Here is a 20462-nt window from a genome sequence, read left to right on the forward strand (position 1 = left end):
AGCGGCGCAGGCGGAGGAGGAGGAGGCAAGATGGCGGCGGAGGTTGCTGCCGCCGACGCGCCGGTCTCCCCTCAGCCGGGCCGCTGCGCCTATTTCGTGGCGCGGAAAAGGCGCTTCTGCAAAATGGTGCCGGCCCGGGGCAAGCGCTTCTGCGGCGAGCACGGAGGCCGTGAGGTAGTCGCTTTGGAGGCGGAGGGCGGGGAGGAAAGAGAGAGAGAAATGGCCGCAGCTGCAGCTCGTTTCTCACCAGGCGACGTGGAGGCAGAGGGAGAGATTGGCAAACAGCTAGTTCGCTTTCGTTCTAATAAACCAAATGACCAAAACAAAAAACACCCCACTATCAGATGACCAAAATAAAAACCACGCCGTCGATAAAGACACCCTTCTTTCCAGAAACGAGTAAATGCGCTTTGCACGTGCTCAGAGGCACGGTGGTATGTTGCGACAGATCCACCACATATCCAGTAGTTGCAGATTCCTCGTGGCTTCGTTTATTTCCATGCTGGATGAAGTCTTCATCTGATGCAACACACACATATCCTTAGTTCTTCTTTAAATTAATATTTATAGTGGACGACTTGTAGGCAGTGTATCATTCCCAGGAGGAAAAAAAACACACCATATAAAACTGGAAACTGAAATCTGAAATTCTGTGCAATGCAATCCTTTATTCAATTGGGAAAGCAGGAGACTCTTAATCTCAGAGTTGTGTGTTGGAGTTGGGCAAAAGCTTCCCCGCATTACAGGGGGTTGGACTAGATGACCCTGGGGGTTCCTTCCAACTCTACAGTTCTATAATTCTATGATGGCATTTTACCCCAAAGTAAGACCCATTGACTTCAATAGGACTTGCTGCCAGGTTAATGTGTATATAGGACAGCAGTCTGAAACATCAGGTCATAAAATAAAAAATAGTTTTCTGTTTTACACATGCTTTAAGTATTTCCAGGTAATGTTTTAAGGGTTTGAGTGCAAACTGCACACCCCATTCTGTGAAATTTTGATTTTGTATTCCATTCCAGGGTGCTAAATGCAGTTTAGAGGACATGGTCAAGTCCACTGATCTCACTGGGGCCACTCTCTGTATAACATAACAATACAATTGGCTGCTAAAGTAAACACACAGTTTTAAAGTTAAAACTTTTTTTGCCACTCAGGAAGAAAATGGCAGGAAAAGAATTCCATGCCCTTTGGATCCGAAACAGTAAGCATGCTTAATAGATGTTTGTACGCTAACTTTTTGTTTTGAGAACAGTGAATAGTGCCGCTAGTTTTCTTTCTGTTTCTGCTTATAGTACTGTATATGAAGATCAGCTACAAAAACACTTGAAAAAGTGTAATTCAAGAGAGAAGCCAAAGCCTGTAAGTGTACATCTAATAGTTTGAATGAATTAAACGGGGTTTATAATAGTGTCTTTTAAGCAAAGCTGCCTTCTGCAGTGATGTTACTGCCAGTCTTCCTTCTGATGGTTCTCTGGTGAGATAAAATCTATGTGGCTTTGTTTGGGTGGTGTTTTTATTACAGTTATGCAGACATGATTTATGGAGTACTGGGTTCTCTTAAAACTATGGATATAAAAGTCTAAGGCAGGCTCCTCTAAAGAGGTGGCCACTAAAGTTTAAAACGGGGGAATAAGAAGAATGGCATCAAAAGAAAAATGGAAAGGGTATGGAGAAGCAACTCTTTCCGTGAACCTTTTAATGAAAGGATAGGTAAAACCATATAAACATACTGAAAAAGTAATTGTATGTTGTCCTGCCATAATTAGATCCTAACATGATATTTGTTCCACGATTTAATTAAGGTCTACTATGCTAAAGATATTAATGCAGGACTGAAAGATACGACAGAGTTGCCAGGAGAGCAGGTGAATGATTAAATTTTAATATACATTGTTTGTTGCAAATGATAAGCAGTTGCAATATGTTCTTTGGTGCAAGGATACTGCCTCTTGTAAGTGCACATTTCCTTGTGTGTCATTCATGGTTCTGCAGCAAGATTTATTAGCCTAGAAGACAATCCAATGGGTTTAAACATTGATTTTAGCTGACCCATATCTTAAACCTCAGTATAGAAAAAGCTGTTTCTTTGGTTTTGGACAAAATCATATGCTGCTGATCATTTGAGGCACCACACCCAAAGGGCCTTTGTTCAGATGACTGCATCCATCTTCTTATATGTGCCATTATCTTCTTCATCCATTGTTGCTGTGGCTGGCTCTGATGAAAAAGCCTAATCCTATGCGTTTTTGCTCAGAAATATATCCCACTAAAATCATTGGAGCTTACCGGTACTTCCATGTAGATGCATGTAGGACTGGACTACGGGTGCTTATGAAACACACCAAGCAGGATCCACTGATACCATAAACAGCTATATATACGGCATATAAAAAAAGAGCATCAGGTAGGATGTAACTGACAGTTGCCCAGACAACCAAGTTTCTAGATGTGTGTTCACATTTACTATGTACAGTGAGAAACATCAAGCTCTCCTCCTCAAGGCTTTCCATACACTTCAGTTAGAATGTGTAGATAGGCTGGGAGAATTGCACCATTATTGCTTCTGCATTGAATTCCCTTTTATTCTCCATTGTCACTACATTTCCTAATTGGAGAGAACTTGAGGATCATGCCCGGGGGATCCATACATGATCCCTTCTTCTTGGTGACCAGCACCAGTCTAAGGGCAGGTGCACCTTGTTTGAATCAGATCAGATTTAATACTGCTTATTTGAGGTTTATATATATATGCATGCTAACCTTTTCTTTCATAAATGGAGAGAAAAGAATAAACTTTGTATGTTTCCTTTTGTGTACCCTTCAGCAGGTACCGATTTCTGCGCTGTCTAAAGAAGAGTTGGAGGACTTAATTAGAAAGCTAAGAAGAGCAAGTAACTGTGAGTCTGTTTTATTTTTATAATAGATTATGTCGGGTGTTGAGGAAATAAGAGTATTGTAGAAATAATCCTAATGGTCAAAGCCTAATGTTTTTAGAATACAGTAGCACCTCGGCTTACGTTACCCTTGGGTAATATAAACTTCGGGTTGTGAAAGCGGCAAACCCGGAAGTGTTTTGCCGTGCACGCATGCACAGAAGCGGTCCTTCCAGTTGTGGAAACTTCGGGATCCAACCCGAGCTCCAGAACGGATCCCGTCCGCAACCAGAGGTATCACTATATGTAAGGATGGGACTAGAAAACCTTTAAACACCGACTGTTTAAAATATTTTTGCTGTTCAAAATTGTGTATTCTTATATGGTTAGTAACTTGGTCACAGGAGGGGACAGTGCAGTGGGTCGATGGTGCTCACCTGACACCTCTGGTCAGTTGTGTTGCTGCCATTTGCAAGAGATAGAGGGGCAAGGAGGCAGGGGCATTGCTATGGTGCAACTGCATTGACAGGGTGCAGGATTTGCTGCATAAATGAGTTAGGCCCATGTTGCCTCTTTTCCCCTCTCCATAAGCAGCAGTGGCACAACCTGTCGAGGTTGGGAGTTGCAGAACCCCATCATGCCATCCATTACCCTTCTGTCTACAAGATGTATCTACTTGGAAGGAGGTTCTTTCTGACTGCCTCAGTTGAAACTCAGGCAAGGGATAATAATGCTTTTCCTCTTCAGGTATAAATTATGTACTTAAGGACCAAATCCTCTCTCACCAAGCTTTACAAGAGGCCTTGAATGACCCCCAAAATGGAGACGTGGCTTTTAAGCATTTGAAACAACAGGTGAGTACTTTTAGTGGTAAATACTGACTTTAGCAAAACTTTCTTTTAAATTTCTGGTTGATAAATGTCTTGGACGTGTTAGCACATCTATATCTTTTTTTCCTGAAATTGCTCTGTGCTTTATGGAGCTTTCATTTACATTTGTTTGTAATGAGTTTGGACATTAAATAAACCCATGAATTTCTTTAAAAAGTAGATGCCAAAAGAAAATGCTCATAGTATTAAGTAAGCAGAAATAAAAAATAGGTTTGGCTGCAATTTCACCAACTTTTTTTGGTGCGTGGGTATGCATTTGCAAAGCAAAGGAACTGTTGTAAGTACAACACACACACACCACAACCTGTTCTGTTCGCTACACTGCTTTCAAGCCTAATTTTAGCAAGAAGAGGGCCTCTGTGGGTGCATGTGCCTGTGGATGCCACATAGATGACCCCCCTGCATGGAATTACCAGAATATGCTCAAAATAACAATGCAATAATTTAATCCTGCAATCCATTAGTATGGGCAGAATCAGAAGTAGCATTTTAGTACGGGCTATGGAAAATTCTTCTGATTGTTACGTTGACGATAGTAGAGAGAATTGATTTCGCTGAGCTGATAATCTTTTGACATCTGTAGGCTTCTATATTAGGTAACATGGAAAGACTACATTTGCTTGAACCTGGCAACTGTTTTGTTGAATTTGGAGCGGGACGAGGAAAGCTGTCCCACTGGGTGGATATAGCCTTACAAGATTCTAAAGATGTGCATTTTCTTCTTGTCGAAAGAGCAACTACTAGGTTTAAGGTAAGGCAGTACTGCAGGCCTTATAACCCCCCACCCCCAGGGGATGCCAACTCAAGGGTTTTTTGTTTCTGTTTGGTTTTGGTTTTTTTTACAAAAAATAAGATTATCAATACAAAAGTAAGGCCAAATCTAAACTTCTCTGTTTTAAAGTCTTGCCAATAACAACATTGCAGCAGAAAAAAAATACTGAAATTTTTACTGAACATTTTTTTATTTCATTTGTGAAATATAACTGGAATTTGCTAAGTAACTCTTTTAGGAGGCAATTACTTCGTAAAACTTTCTTGTTGTTTTTTCACAGGTAGATGGTAAGCATAGAAAAAATTGCTTTGAAAGGCTTCAAGTCGATATCCAGCATTTGTGTTTAAGTAAGTTGCTCGTTCATTTAACATATGCTTCAGTTTGACAGTAATCATTCTTTATGAACTGTGTGAAAGACAGTGCAGAAAAAAAACCCTGGTGATTTTAGAAACAGTTAAAGCAGGATCAGTCCTACTAAACTGAGATTTGAGAACAAGTGTGGTGCAAGAGCTAGAGAACAGGATTTCAGTAGCAATATTTTATATACTGTTAGGTATATAAATGCAACTTTTCAAATCCATTACTAGACACTCCCCATTTGTGTTCCTTAAGGTTTAATAATCACGAAGCAGATCAGACACACAAATCAATTAGAGTGTTTCAGTTTCATGTGCATTACTCTACACATTCAGATTGCCATCAGTGAACTAACTTCAGATTAGTCCTCTGTATGCTATTCTTAGAATATTTTTTTGTGGCCAAATGCATTGCACTGAAAAACTTGAAGGCACTGTATCCAAGTACAGTGGTACCTCGGTTTTCAAGCGCAATCCGTTCTGGAAGACCGTTCAACTTCTGAAACGTTCGAAAACTGAGGTACAAAGAGCGGTCTGCCAATTAAATAGAGAAAATTGTGAAAAACAGCAGATACACACAGCGGAAGCCGTTAGGTCTTCCAAGGCGCATTTGAAAACAGAAGCATTTACTTCCGAGTTTTTGGCGTTCGAAAACCAAAACATTCAGTGACGGAGATGTCCGAAAACCGAGGTACCACTGTATAAAACTTGATACATTTGACTAGGAATGTGTGTTTGAATTGTTTGGCATTGGAAGAGGGCTATTGCCTTCACATCCTTATTGCTTATGGGTTTCCCAGAGCTGGCTTCAAAAGTGCTTGTGAGATGGGCTTTTGATTTGATTTACTTATGTTGTTAGATTTGATACTCTTATGTCCTGCTGTGCTTTTTTTGGTAATCTTTCTTTTAAAAACCTTTCATCACAGTGTCTCTGGCTGCTCTGTGGTTGGACCAACATGTAATTTGTATGTAAAAGCATACGATTTTCTGTTTTGATTTTCTTCTGATTGCTTGATGCACGTGTGTGTCTGCAGCAGTCAGAAACATGCTGGCTGGGGTTCTCTCTTTCAGATAAGGTCCCGGTTCTTATGAAAGAGAAGCTGCCTGTGATAGGAATTGGAAAACATGTTTGTGGTGCTGCAACAGGTACAAGACTGTCCTAGTTGGTGAAGAGAGAGGTGATTGAACTATACAGTGAGAAGTTATCGCTGATTAAAATCACACAAGCCCAAAGGGTCACATGGCTTGGCGCAGGCTTTGACTTTATTCTGAGAATCAGTATGTCATTATCTCTCACTAGGGATGATGAGAGTTGTAGTCCAAAAACAGCTGGGGACCCAAGTTTGGGAAACACTGATAAGGTAACAAAATAAAGGAGTTTAAGGCAAGTTAATAGAACTTACCAAACCATTTCATAAATAATTGTTGTATTTATTAAGCTGCAAGCCTTCTTACACTTAACTTGGGAGTTGGAGTCCTATTGGGTTGGGCTGCTAAATAAGAATATAGCTTGAAAATGTTGCACCATAAATATGGCACAATGAACAAAGTTTTTTTAACTGTTGTGGATGGAATCAGGTGAAAAGATGGTTGAGACACCAGAAGAACATGACCAAGATGACATAAATGTTACAAGTTATACATTATTTCTATTGCTCTTTGAAGCAGCCACAGTTTAAACAATACTTTTGTGTTCACAGATCTTGCTTTGAGATGCTTAGTTGAAACATATGCAAAACTCTGCGAAGGCGAAAAGGAGAGCCCTGCACTTAAACGCTTTAAGAGCAATGAAACCAGCATAACTTCTAATAATTCTGGTGAATTGCATGGCAAGCCTATAGCAGACAGCTGGAGCCCTGTGGCTGGAGTTGTTATTGCCCTGTGTTGCCATCATAGATGTGACTGGAAGCATTACGTAGGCCAAGACTTCTTCACAAAAGTAGGACTTGGGGCGATGGAATTCAATTATTTTAAAAGGATGACAAGCTGGGCCACTTGTGGCATGAGAGAAACTGAGAGGAAAAGCTATGCAACTCATATAAAGAATGAAGAACAAAGCAATGAGACAGAAGTACATGACCAAGATGAATACAATTTGGATAGCCTGCAAGGGTACGTGATCCTTTTCAGCACAACAGATTATTGAAATAAATAGGTTTTAACATTCTGCATTTGATACTCTCGGATATGTAAATTAGGAGTATTATTTTCCCTTCCAAAATGTATTTTGTAATTTGCTGCAACCTACAAGATTTTAAAGTAGATCTCAGTCCACAAACGTAAATTTGTTGGTCTTTAAGGTACTGTATGACTTTTAAGGAATTCTTAAGTCGCCCATTTGCATTGCAATGCTCTAAATCTGATGTCCTGATTCCTTGAGATGTTACAATTGCTGTACTTAAAAATATTTTTTCCTTCTGGTTTTAGGCTGTTAACCACTGAGGACCGAAAGCAGATAGGTCAGCTTTGCAAACTGTTGATTGATCATGGTCGGATTGAATATTTACAGCAGAGAGGATATGAAGCTGTGTTACAGCGCTATACAGATCTCAGCGTGTCCTTAGAAAATGTACTCCTGACAGCTGTGCCATGTCAGTCTTCATTAACCCCCTCAACTGCTTAAAAGCGAGAGGACTTTAGAAAAAACTGGGCACACAGTCTGCAGAACATGTCTCCTCTTCTAACATCCAGTATAGAGCTTACCAAATAGCTAGAGGTTTTTATAGCCTCCTCTGGAACCAGAAGAAAGGAAACATCAACTTAGTCTTCTTCACTGAGAGAACGCCTTTGTTTGGAAGACATATTCTTGTGAACTTCCAGCAGCAGTGAAAACTCAGACTGGCAAAGATTTTTTTTTTTACTTTTCATTGACAGCAGCACCAGCTAGCATACCACTTTCCATGTTTTCTGAAAGAGAAAATATTTAATGGAAGAAATCTACATGCCAAGAAACTTACATTAAAAAAATAATACTGTCAGCGTATTTATAATCCTATCTGTTCACCATATCTTTTTGAAAGGTTTTTTAAAAACAAGTTTTTATACTCTTTGCATTATGTGCTTGCATAGAATTAAAGTACTTAGCTGAAGCCTGTTGAGTATTTTTTTCCCCTGCCAATGGACTGTAAATTAAATTAAATTATACCTTACATGTAACACATAGTTTACTTTTTCACATGTTTATGTTTTTTCTTTTAAAATAGCAGCTAGAGGCTCCCACATCAGAACTGGGATTGCATTGCACAGAGAGTGAGCATTGAACCCTTTCTCCTGTGCACTGAAAACCCTTATTTCTGAAGCTGTAATTTGCCTCAAGAAGGGGTGATTTTTTACCAGAGCTTTCAAAGCTGTTTCCCCTTAGAAAATCTTACGCTACAGGGGGGTGAGGCAGGAAGAATTAGATAGCACATGCAAACATGCTGACAAATCTAGTAATATATTAGTGTTTCCCAGCCTGCCTTGACAGCCCAGAGAGAAATGCCTTTGTTATTTGTTAAAAGTAGCGCCAACAATCTTAAGAAGGAATATATTTCCACCCTGAGGAAGAATAAAGATTAGAAAGCAAAAAAATTACAAGGTTGCATCACATGAAAATATGCCCTTAGCATTTGGTCACTGAATTCAAATATAACTTTTATTTTAATGGTATAAAGATACCTTTTGTGCTGAGCGACTCCTGAATGTATGCGTGCATGAACTGAATGCCATACAATTCCTGTTCTTCTTCTTCTTCAGGATTCTCACAAGGGGGTAGTGTTACTTCCAGCTTCAGTGGATTGTCTCTGAAGTTGACAAATCTAGTAATGCATTAGAGAGAAATTCAGAAAGCAAATGGGGAAGATCTGCTTCAGGCCTTAAAATCTAATCCTCAGGTGAAATGGTTTGCAGCGAAGTTTACTGGAGTAGTATGTGCTCTTTGAAACCTTATTGGACCACTTCCTCCACAATATAAGGCAGCGGTGTGGTTTGTGTGTCTGCCGATGAATATGAACATTTCAGGCACAGCGATAGCTTTCCTCTCACCTCAGCTCCGTCATGTCCTTTAGGCAAGCAGGAATATCTTGGAGCTTGTTGCTGGTAAGGACAAGCGTGCTCAGATTTTTCAGGTTACGAATGGATTCGGGTAAATGAGTTATTTCATTCCTTTGGAGCCACAAAGTATGTAGGTTTTCAGCTCTGTGAAGTCAAGCAGATACCTTAATTATGAAGAAAACTACTTGGCTATATATACACATTTCTTTACCCCCTGTAATTCTTCATTGCGGTGGTAGTAATGAAGGCTGAGCATGGAGTGCTATGAGCAATTTCTCTGTGGTATTCGATTACGGAATCTCTGGCAGCTAGCTGAGGATAAATACTGTATTTTTCGCTCCATAAGACGCACTTCTTTCTTCCTAAAAAGTAAGGGGAAATGTCTGTGCGTCTTATGGAGCGAATGTGTGGTCCCTGGAGCCGAATTGCCCGGGGGCAAAAAGCAGATCATGCTTTTTTTTTTGAAAGAGGGAAGTGGGTGTTGAAACAAAGCCGCTGATCGGCAAGTGATCAGGAGCGAGATAAGGGATGCTAGCAATAAAGGAGGCTGCCTGGGAGTGGGGAGGTAAAGACAGCAAACTTGCAAGGAGAGGAGACAGGAAGACTAAAGCAATGAGAGAAATTAGAAGAAAAGGAGGAGCAAAAAACTGCTCCAGCTAAGGAAAAGACACTAAGGCAAACAAGAGGAAAGGGAGTGTTGAAAGGAAGCAGCTGATCAGGGAGGGAGATAAGAGACGCTAGAGATAAAGGAGGCTGCTTGGGAGGAGGGAGGTAAAAGCCCATGGATCCTCAGGATTTTTACATTGGCTCACCCCAAATTTACCATCAGATCACATAGCATGTCCATGGCTACAGCCTGCACCAAAAAAATCACATACCCACTGTTTCGTGGGGCTGCAATGGTGCAAAAATGTGGTTACAAAGCACGGATCCACATGGATTCTCAGGATTTTTGCATTGGGCTACCCCAAACTCACCATCAAATCACATGTCTGTGACCACAGCATGAACCACAAAAATCATACATCCACGGTTTCATTCAGAATTCCCCCCCATTGTTTTCCTCCTCTAAAAACTAGGTGCATCTTACGGCCAGGTGCGTAAATACGAAAAATACGGTATCTGCCTGAGATCTTGAAGAGGTGGTGCTTGTCAGGGCTGACAATGTCAAACCATTAGTTTGAATTGGTGGAGGGTAAACGCTTGCAATAGTAACTATAGCATTTCCAGAGGAGAATATGGCCCCCCCAAAGTCAGACAGTCATGCCAAAATTGTTTTGTCATTCACCTGTTCATCCCTCTCTGCACAACTCACAAAGGGGGATTCTATGATCCTCATCAATTTATGAGCCTGAACTGCTAGCTTGGTTTGCACACCCTTCTATTTAAGGACTCACCTGGTAGTCATAAGCATTCAGAATTTCATGCATGTAACTGAGTAGGCTGGTAGAGGAAGGATGGGCAACCTGGTTTCTCTGCTGGCTGCAGAGGAAACAAAGCCTGTTCTGTCCCACGACCAGCAAGGACTTGTTTGCTTTAGGATAAATGGTACAATAATACAGCTTGCCTATACTGCAATATATTTCAGTTTTTACTATCTGGTAACAAGACATTTTATTTCAGTAAACTTTGATTGTTACCAATAAATACTGGAAAGCGGCAGGAATTTCCCCAAGGTTTGTAATTTACCTGTCCAGATCCCCAGGGATTTCTGTAATTTTGTTGCTCCCCAAGTCTAACCATTCCAGGTTTGGCATATCCAGGATGACTGATGGGAAGGTGGTGAACTGATTCATACTCAGATCTAGGTGATAAAGCTTCTTCATGTTGCTGAGCTGGTAAAAATGCATAGGTATCTCAGTGATAACAACTTTATGAAGCATGCCGTGGGCTATAAACATTGAGGAAGCGTTGGATCCAATTTTGGGCTCTCCTGTGCAATAAACAAGTAGTGCCTCTCCCTAACCCCCACCCCATGAGGTGGGAGAGATCAGAGGAGATACCTGGACATAACTGATGTTGCTTCTGTCATCTTTAATCCATCCTCCCCATTGATCTTTGAAAGGAAAGCAGAATTCTAGGGTCCTAAGCATTGTACCACGTGTGCAGGACTTAGCTCAGCAGGTATCGGGAGCCAGCCAGCAGTAAACCACACCATGCAAGTTGGAGTGAATGCTTTATTAGCAAGAACACAGTCTGCACAGACTTGGCAGAGAGGCCTCATGAGCACAGCAGCTCATCCCTGGTAGGGTCTTGCCCCATGGTTCAGTTGCCAAGACTGAACGTTCCTGCCTCCCCTCCTTTCTAGGGTTTTCCCAAGCAACTGGAGACTGCTGTGTGAAGCCAATCTCTCCTCTGCCCTTTTCATGCCTCTCATGGTTCTGGGAAAGGGGAGGGGAGCAGGAGGGAGAGACACTCCGAGGACCTTCTGGCGGTTCCCTCACTGCGAGAAGTGTGGTTACAGGGAAGAAGAAGAAGAGTTTGGATTTGATATCCCGCTTTATCACTACCTGAAGGAGTCTCAAAGCGGTTAACATTCTCCTTTCCCTTCCTCCCCCACAACAAACACTCTGTGAGGTGAGTGGGGCTGAGAGACTTCAAAGTGTGATTGGCCCAAGGTCACCCAGCAGCTGCATGTGGAGGAGCGGAGACGCGAACCCAGTTCACCAGATTACAAGTCTACTGCTCTTAACCACTACACCACACTGGGAACCAGGCAGAGGGCCTTCTCGGTAGTGGTGCCCACCCTTTGGAACGCCCTCCCATCAGATGTCAAGGAAATAAACAACTATCTGACTTTTGGAAGTCATCTGAAGGCAGCCCTGTTTAGGGAAGTTTTTTAATGTTTGATGTTTTATCGTGTTTTTAATATTCCGTTGGGAGCCTCCCAGAGTGGCTGGGAAAACCCAGCCAGATGGGCGGGATATAAGTTGTTGTTGTTGTTGTTGTTGTTGTTGTTGTTGTGGTTATGGCTCTTCACCAGCCTAACTCATCTCTGCCTCTTTGCCTCCCTCCCCAACTTCTTGATTCTGGACTTCTCTCTGACACAGACTCTCCCAGTTCACTAAACCCTGTTACCTCCTCAGCTTCCAACACCTCTTCCCAGTCTTCTCCTTCAGCCCACTAAAACATCGTCCCACCACCACTCCCTGGGCTCTGAGGCTTCTTCCCTTGGTGGTTCCCCAACTGCTTCCTCCCACCAGTCCTCTGCGTCCAACGAGGCCATAGACAAAGGTCTGACCTTACTTGCGCCATTGCCAGCTAAGCTCTGCCACCTCCTTGAGAAGAATCATATATAAATCAGTGGCACCAGGGCTATGTGTCGGATATAGTCAGGGAGGCAGCTTACTCTTGAATCTAGTCCAGTATACAATACTGTATGAAAGATGAGCCACAACAAAGGGCGTGCAGAGCAGGTGTCTGAGTGACCAGTGGGATATGCTTGTTCAATAAATAAATCGGCCCTGTTTCTATAGCAATGGCTCGTTTGTTCTCTTTCTCCGTTTGACTTTGTATAATAAGCACATAAGCCTGCGGGCGTTGTGCAAACAGGGTGAAAGGGCCAACCAGAGTCCCAAGATATTTTGGTAGAGTGACAAGGGAAAACCAAGCCTGAGAATTTCTGCAAAGAAATGTAACACACAAACGGCTGCAGAGCGAGCTAGGCAGAGCCGTGTCAAACATTACAAAACGGAACGAGGAAGTAGAAGCATGACTAACCTCTCTGGAAATAATGGATCTCCTTGCAATAAAATAATAATAATAATAATAATAATAATAATAATAATAAATATTTATACCCCACCCTCCCCAGCCAAGGCCAGGCTCAGGGCGGCCAACAACCAATAATAAAAACAAGTTGATTAAAATACAATTTAAAAACAAGATTAAAATACAACATTAAAACATTAGGATGCAGTCTCTTCACAGGAGGAGAAAGGAAAAAGAAAGAGGGGGAGGGAATCAAACTGATTCTAAGCCAAAGGCCAGGCAGAACAACTCTGTCTTACAGGCCCCGCGGAAAGAAATCAGATCCCGCAGGGCCCTGGTCTCATGAGACAGAGCGTTCCACCAGGCCGGAGCCAGTGTTGAAAAGGCCCTGGTTCTGGTTGAGGCTAATCTGACTTCCTTAGGGCCTGGGACCTCTAAAGGTAAAGGTAAAGGTACCCCTGCCCGTACGGGCCAGTCTTGACAGACTCTGGGGTTGTGCGCCCATCTCACTTAAGAGGCCAGGGGCCAGCGCTGTCCGGAGACACTTCCGGGTCACGTGGCCAGCGTGACAAAGCTGCATCTGGCGAGCCAGAGCCGCACACGGAAACGCCGTTTACCTTCCCGCTGGTAAGCGGTCCCTATTTATCTACTTGCACCCGGAGGTGCTTTCGAACTGCTAGGTTGGCAGGCGCTGGGACCGAGCAGCGGGAGCGCACCCCGCCGCAGGGATTCGAACTGCCGACCTTTCGATCGGCAAGTCCTAGGCGCTGAGGCTTTAACCCACAGCGCCACCTGCGTCCCTCCTGGGACCTCTAGGGTGTTGCTATTTATGGACCTTAAGGTCCTCCGTGGGGCATACCAGGAGAGGTGGTCCTAGGCCGTGAAGGGCTTTAAAGGTCAAAACCAGCACCTTAAATCTGACTAATAAACAAATCATTAGCGCTGCCCCCTTGACCTGCTTTGGCTGCAACATTTAGGATGCTGTCCTAAGCACGCTTACTAAGAAAGAATCTCCATTCAGCACAGTGGGGCTTACTCCCGAGTAAATGTGCATAGGCTTGTGCTGTTGTGTCCTATGCCATCTTATAATAGGCTTCCCACCTTCTTGCAAATACAAAAGGGAAATCTAATCATGCCTACTGTGGAACATGCATGCATCATCTTTCAAAATTATGTTTCTCCTTCAGAACTATGGTTTGACGTCCGATGCATGCAGAGTTAACCAATGGTAAATCAGTTAATCAACCGAGATTCCTCTAATCAGTAAACAGCCCTAATTGTACAATGGAATGTGATACTAGGGGATAGCTCAAAATGGCAGCCATGGGATCCTTGGGATCTGTCTTTGAGCTCACTATTGGACAGTGGTTGTGCAGCAGTGTCTTTATGAGAACTGACATACCCACATGGCGCTGTACATTCAGCTACTGCAATTTTGACCATTAAAAGGCTTCCGCATTTGGGTGAACTGTGACAGTTACATTAAATCCGCTCTCACAAGTGGTGTCTCCATGTTGGTGCCACCTGGTTGCAAGGGAAGGGAAGGGCTAAGTTGGCACGTGGTGAAGGAATAGATTTCACATTGGTTGGGTAAGGGAAAAGGGACCCCTGACCATTAGGTCCAGTCGTGACTGACTCTGGGGTTGCGGTGCTCATCTCGCTTTATTGGCCGAGGGAGCCGGCATACAGCTTCTGGGTCATGTGGCCAGCATGACTAAGCCGCTTCTGGCGAACCAGAGCAGCACACGGAAACGCTGTTTACCTTCCCGTCGGAGCGGTACCTATTTATCTACTTGCACTTTGAGGTGCTTTCGAACTGCTAGGTTGGCGGGAGCAGGGACCGAGCAACAGGAGCTCACCCCATCGCGGGGATTCGAACCGCTGACCTTCTGATCGGCAAGTCATTCCTAAACATTAGGAAGAACTTCCGGACAGTAAGAGCTGTTCGACAGTGGAATTTGCTGCCAAGGAGTGTGGTGGAGTCTCCTTCTTTGGAGGTCTTTAAGCAGAGGCTTGACAACCATATGTCAGGAGTGCTCTGATGGTGTTTCCTGCTTGGCAGGGGGTTGGACTCGATGGCCCTTGTGGTCTCTTCCAACTCTATGATTCTAAGTCCTAGGCTCTGCGGTTAAACCCACAGTGCCACCCACGTCCCTCCACATTGATTACACTGGTATAAAAATAGAAATTGTAAGCAAGTCTCTTGTCACCCTTGTGATCAGAGAAACAGAGAGAAGGAATATGGTCTTTCCAAACCTGATGGGGAAGGTCACAGATGTCTCTGTTCACTGCCAGCTCCAGTCTTTCTAAGCTGACACAGTTGCTTAGCTCTTTAGGAACAGATTTAATTTTATTGTAACTGAGGATCAGCTCTTGGAGATTTGACAACTGGCCTGCAAAAGTTACGAATGAAACAAAAATTGGTGATGATGTTCACTTGTTAAAAGCTTATTTTCCAACAAATAGCTCTCTGTTTACATTTCTTAGTGCAGAAAGTATTGACCTGATTTGTAGATATCTTTCCTATTCTAATTCATTCAAGAGGGTTCTGGAAGCTTCTCCATATGAAAGAAGCTTAATGTTGTTTGGGTTATACCTTCTGGGAAGCTGGTTTGAACTGCTTCTCTTATCTCTTCCAATTAAGGTCATGCTGGCTATAAATACAGGCCAGAAGGAGCCTGGGTTTTACTTTCTTTCTCTTTCTATCTCTCTTCCTTCTGGTGTGGTGTTCTGTACATAGCATGCTTAGTGCTAAGGTTTAGCCCTATTATGAGTTAAGTTTATAAGGTTTTGTAAGCGCTGCGACTGGATTTCTTATGGACTGTGCCAATCCTGAATGTACTGGATTTGTGACCATTATGCTCATTTGCCTTCAGCACAAATAAAGCTCTGCTGAATGAAGTACTATTGCCTCTGGTCTGGTTTTTTTTTTTTTTAAATTCTGCTACATATTTTAAGGCAGGCATGTCCAAAGTCTATGTCAGGGGCCTAATTCAGCCCACCAGTCGATTTAATCCAGCCCCCATGGCAGTACAGGGGTACCTCAGGTTAAGTACTTAATTCGTTCCGGAGGTCTGTTCTCATCCTGAAGCAAAGTTCTTAACCTGAAGCATTATTTCTGGGTTAGCGGAGTCTGTAACCTGAAGCGTATGTAACCTGAGCTACCACTATATATGTCCTGCGGTAAAAATCCTAAAAAAAACCTCAACAACTTTGGGGGAAAATTGTAAAAAAAAGCCCTCTGGTTGGCCCTCACACATGTTCACTTCATCAAAACTGGCCCTCTTTGAAAAAAGTTCGGGCACCCCTGTTTTAAGGTTTTCCTCCACACGTACAACAATAGCATCCTCTGGAAAAAACCCAGATGAAGACATCAAGAAGCTGGATGCTTTGGAGGGGCCATCTCTGATAGATTTTGAAGGCTCTCTCAATTTTATCTTCAAGACTGTGGAAGTGTTAAGCTGGGTCCACCTCCACAGAGACCATATGGGAAGGCCTTCTCTGTGGGAAGCCATCCCAACAGGAATCCCTATTTATTATTATTTTATCTGACTTGTACACCACTTTATATTTCAAGCAATCTCAGAATGATTTACATTTCAGCAAAAATCAACAGACGGTGCATTTTAAGCATACAGTGGTACCTCGGGTTACAGACGCTTCAGGTTACAGACTCCGCTAACCCAGAAATAGTACCTCGGGTTAAGAACTTTGCTTCAGGAAGAGAACAGAAATTGTGCGGAGGCGGCGGGAGGCCCCATTGGCTAAAGTGGTACCTCAGGTTAAGAACAGTTTCAGGTTAAGAACGGACCTCCAGAACAAATTAACTTCTTAACCCGAGGTACCACTGTATTCTTTTCGACGGGGTAAATGTCGCTGTGCAAATTCCTGCATTCCTGATTCAGAAGCAACTACAAGGTTTCATGGCTCAACTCACCGATTTCCCTAGGAATTTCTGCAATGGAATTTCGAGACAGATCTAGAACAATGAGACTCTGAAAGCGACCGATGAATTGAGGGATTTTAACCAGACCAGTTCTGTGTAGTTGCCATTCCTGGAGGTGGTTCAGTTTCAGTAAGCAAGAAGGCAGAGTCTAAATTTGCATGAGACAAAACAAGACGGAGATGTCAGTTATCATGCCAGATGAACAAGTACAAGAATCCAATCAGTTTGGTGCCAAATAAGACCAGGAACCAATGCAGAACATATATAGCAAATGAACGGCTACTAAGAGATTTTTGTTTATGCCTATATAGTTTTGACACCTTTAATAATCCAGTACAAAGAATATAGGTAAAAACACTGTTTACAATTTCCAGGATTTGGGGGGCGGGGGGAATAAAAATAGTAAGCATTCAGTATGCTAACACAGACCGGATTTCAATACTGTATATTAAAGTCTATAAATGCCAGAGAGCTCAACTTCAACCCAAACCCTCATTACCCACCACTCTCTGACTACATTTGTAGTCATTGTACATTGTTTGCCATATTTATTTATTTTATTTATTGAATTTATATGCCGCCCTATAGGTCTCAGGACGGACGCAGGTATCACTGTGGGTTAAACTACAGCGCCTAGGACTTGCTGATCGGAAGGTTGGCAGTTCGAATCCCCGCGACGGGGTGAGCTCCCGTTGCTCGGTCCCTGCTCCTGCCAACCTAGCAGTTCGAAAGCACATCAAAGTGCGCTGCTCTGGTTCGCCAGAAGCGGCTTCGTCATGCTGGCCACAGGACCCGGAAGCTGTACGCCAGCTCCCTCGGCCAATAAAGCGAGATGAGCGCCGCAACCCCAGAGTCAGTCACAACTGGACCTAATGGTCAGGGGTCCCTTTACCTTTACCTATAGGTCTCAGGGCAGTTCACAGAACAAAATCAGAATATAAAACCACATAGCATATTGTTATGAGTCCAGCAACTAATGGGCAACCAGTGGCTTAACAAAAGGGAAGAATTGTTATTTGATGGCTTAATCTCTCTCCCTCTTGCTCTTGGGCTGTCTCACCCATCAGGTTTTGGGGAAGGTGTTGTGATTCTGATTGTCACTTTCCTTTGGCTCAAGAGACTCCAGCTTAGAAGCCCAACTGCAACCCGTCTCCTCCATCCCATTGGACTCAATGACTGCCAAAGTAGGCTGAGAGGAAAGTACGGTATTCCTCACACCAAAGATGAGACTAGCTATTGAAACAGAGTGACGGCTCCTATTCCAGGCTGAGGGCGACTGTCGCTGAAGCAACATCAGAGCTCTGCTCTCATGAAGTATTCAGCCTGAACCTAGCATGGAGCTGTCTAGGGTACTCCTCTGCTTGGCTGAAGTCAGCATTCACAGCAGAATAGCACAGAGAGACCATTAGAAGCAATCTGCAGCTCGAGAGCATCTGATGGAGAGAGAATGAGCTCAGCACTGTTGATGTGGGAATCTGATGCAGGATTAGTGACTGTGCTTCCTACTTTTGGAAGCCTGTGTATTTCCAATGTGCTGTGCTTCTGTATATATAAAAATGATAGTATAGAGACACACATCTCCAAGCATGCACACTAATCCAAAATAAAGGAAGGCTTTGTAGCATTGTCCCTGGAGCTCTTCTCCTCCAAGGAGACAGGAGCATATAACAGTAGAATAAATCAGTTGTACCCAACATGGCACCCTCTAGATGTTTTGGACTACAATTCCCATCAGCCTCATCCAGCGTGGATGATTGTCAGGGATGATGGGAGTTGTAGTCCATAATTACTGGCAAAGTTTGGATTAAACTGATGAAGTGGAGCACTGAAGCCGGGATAACATTGTAAAATGTTTCATTAGCAGCATCAAGCAAATTATACCTTCCATTCTTCCTGTTCAATCTTTAAAACAGCCCTTCCATCTTCTGTGATAACTTTTTCTTTGAGCTTGGCCAAACTGACTCTCTCTTCCCAAACAAGCGTCAGCCTAGAAAAAGGTTGTAACATATTAATATATAGAAGGGCTTTTTCTGTGGTGAGGCCCTGGCTCTCTGTCTCCTATATTATTAGTTTTCAGACATCAACTGAAGACATTTTGAATTACCTAAAGTATTACAGTTTGATAACAAGATGCTTAATCCTCAGATGCAATATGTGTCGGTGTTCCATTGTTTTTGAATTTTAATTTTTAGCTCATACAAGTTTTGATTGAAGTTTGGTGCATTTTGCTTTCTGCTTGCTGTCTATTGCCATGAGCTCCTTTGGAGTATCAGGGTATTCATAAATACCCTAAATAAACCAACAGATCAGGCCTTCAAAGGAGATAGTTCAACTTAATATGTTGCTCCCAATGAAGCTAGGAAATCAATTTCTAAGTTGTTTTTTTGGGGAAGGAAAACTCAAGTCGTATTGACAACCTACCTCTCTGCAGACCTCTGACTGAATGCCTTTTGCTTTCGAAGCTCTTCGCTGATTTTCTGGATCCTGACTTCCCAAAGTGCCTTAACAGCTGTAAACGTGCCGACACAAACTGACGTTTCAGTCATGGCCATTCCAGCTCCCGGTTCAGTGTCTGGTTTCATTTTTCTGCATCACTGTCACATACAGGGGCGTCACACACAAAAGAGGAAAACCTGGCGAGACCTTCAGTGTTAAGAATCATTGATCCCTGCTAACTTGCAGTAATAATAATAAAAAACAATGTACAATGAAAGTGAGGCGGTTCCACAGCCTAAAACAATCACAGCCTCCTTTGCAGGCCTATGTAGTCAAGCAGACAAAAAGAGGAGAGGCGAGTTATTTATTTATTTTGGACAAAGCCAATCTCACAATTGCTCAGCCGCTTCAAAAGCCTGCTCCCATTTTTAGCCACAAAGCAAACAGATCAACAAATCTGTTGGTAATGCATTCACCTCAGGCGTTTTAACGGAAGCATTTTGTAATGGCTTACCTCAATTATTGGCTAGTTTTCCATGACTCCCCGATTCCTGTGCGACAACAGAAATCGGCCGCAAACCCTGAATGCTTTGCTAAAGCCATTTACAACCTTTGTACCAACTATGGAAGAGTGAAATGCAACGCCTGACGAGTTCTAATTTTAACCCACGACGCTGGCCGGGAATAGTAAGTATTGCTGTGACCAGGTGTCACAGCCCTCTGAAGTATTTCCCCAATTTTGAATCCCTTTCCGCTTTTCAGAACTCGTTTTCCTACGAGTCAAAGAAAACTCAGCTGCTTTGTACAAAAAAGAGGAGTTTTACTATATTGCTACTATAAAACAGCTCTGATTATGATTGGTGACAGGAATCTAAATCCATGAGGAATCCTGGATAGAAGAACTGACAATTTGGGTATATAACAGCAGCCATTTTTTAAGTAAACAATAATGGGGAACAGCCAGAAATGCTTGAGCAGTTTATTGTAAAGTTCCTCTCTCTCAATCCGCCTTCTACTTTCTTGTGTTTGGCCAGAATTGGAGCAAGGTCACCCCTCCAGAGAGCATGAACCCTGCCAAATTTCAGGAGGATAGCTGCAGAGACAAGGGTAGACATTACAGTATAGTTTTTGGATGAATGAAGAAGTAATCACTTAATCTTCCCTAGTGTACTGTGGGCAGTTCTATGAGCATGCAAATAAATCCAGAGGTTTGTGCACTCAGCATCTTTAAAGATGACTCTGGGGTGAGAAGAACAATAAAGGGGGGCACTTTTTTACCAGCCAGGGCTGGCAGTCACAAAGGAGGTCTCTCTTCTCCCTCCCCAATGAGGGAAAGTTCCTTAAGCTTAGAGATCTAAGTTTTGCTCTCTGTCCTAAGTACTGGGACTGAAATGCACAGGTAAAAAATTAGAACTGACCCTTCAGTCACAATGGGGCCTTTTA

General features: G+C 42.9%; 2 protein-coding genes across 8 annotated transcripts; one reads left to right on the plus strand and one right to left on the minus strand.

Moving 5' to 3' along the window:
* Positions 1 to 30: 30 nt before the first annotated feature.
* On the plus strand, positions 31 to 7983 carry TRMT13 (tRNA methyltransferase 13 homolog; the record flags this gene model as incomplete). Of its 3 annotated transcripts, none has more annotated exons than XM_083743476.1 (11): positions 31 to 174; positions 1158 to 1204; positions 1296 to 1362; positions 1806 to 1868; positions 2828 to 2900; positions 3624 to 3730; positions 4350 to 4517; positions 4819 to 4885; positions 5966 to 6040; positions 6595 to 7006; positions 7322 to 7983. In XM_083743476.1, 11 exons carry the CDS (start codon positions 31 to 33, stop codon positions 7515 to 7517), a joined length of 1419 nt encoding a protein of 472 aa, XP_083599602.1. In that variant the 3' UTR covers positions 7518 to 7983. The 3 variants fall into 3 exon arrangements, with proteins under 3 accessions (XP_083599602.1, XP_083599603.1, XP_083599604.1); XM_083743477.1 differs by having other exon boundaries at positions 2831 to 2900; XM_083743478.1 differs by lacking the exon at positions 1806 to 1868.
* LRRC39 (leucine rich repeat containing 39) lies at positions 4714 to 20348 on the minus strand. Of its 5 annotated transcripts, XM_083743529.1 has the most exons (10): positions 19534 to 19924; positions 19290 to 19343; positions 19005 to 19177; positions 18465 to 18570; positions 16575 to 16731; positions 14894 to 15030; positions 10616 to 10761; positions 8918 to 9070; positions 8552 to 8691; positions 4714 to 7801 (listed from the first exon to the last, which is right to left on the minus strand). In XM_083743529.1, the coding sequence occupies exons 3-10, from the start codon at positions 19163 to 19165 to the stop codon at positions 7752 to 7754; spliced, it is 1050 nt and encodes a 349-aa protein (XP_083599655.1). In that variant the 5' UTR covers positions 19166 to 19177; positions 19290 to 19343; positions 19534 to 19924; the 3' UTR covers positions 4714 to 7751. The 5 variants fall into 5 exon arrangements, with proteins under 5 accessions (XP_083599655.1, XP_083599656.1, XP_083599654.1 ...); XM_083743530.1 differs by lacking the exon at positions 19290 to 19343 and having other exon boundaries at positions 19005 to 19169; positions 19534 to 20348; XM_083743528.1 differs by lacking the exon at positions 19290 to 19343.
* Between the last annotated feature and the right edge of the window lie 114 nt (positions 20349 to 20462).

This window comes from Podarcis gaigeae (genome assembly GCF_964106915.1).
Source record: "Podarcis gaigeae genome assembly, chromosome: 6".
NCBI lineage: Eukaryota > Metazoa > Chordata > Lepidosauria > Squamata > Lacertidae > Podarcis > Podarcis gaigeae.

Bases quoted from the DNA above. Each gene is read 5' to 3' on its own strand.
- LRRC39 (XM_083743530.1), bottom strand. From the start codon at position 19,165: ATGAAACCAGACACTGAACCGGGAGCTGGAATGGCCATGACTGAAACG. The intron at 16,732-18,464 runs GTATAATTTGCT...ATGCAAATTTAG, and splicing joins TTGAACAGGAAGAATGGAAG to ACTCTGCCTTCTTGCTTACT. The intron at 9,071-10,615 runs GTAAATTACAAA...TTGACTTCACAG, and splicing joins ATCCCTGGGGATCTGGACAG to AGCTGAAAACCTACATACTT.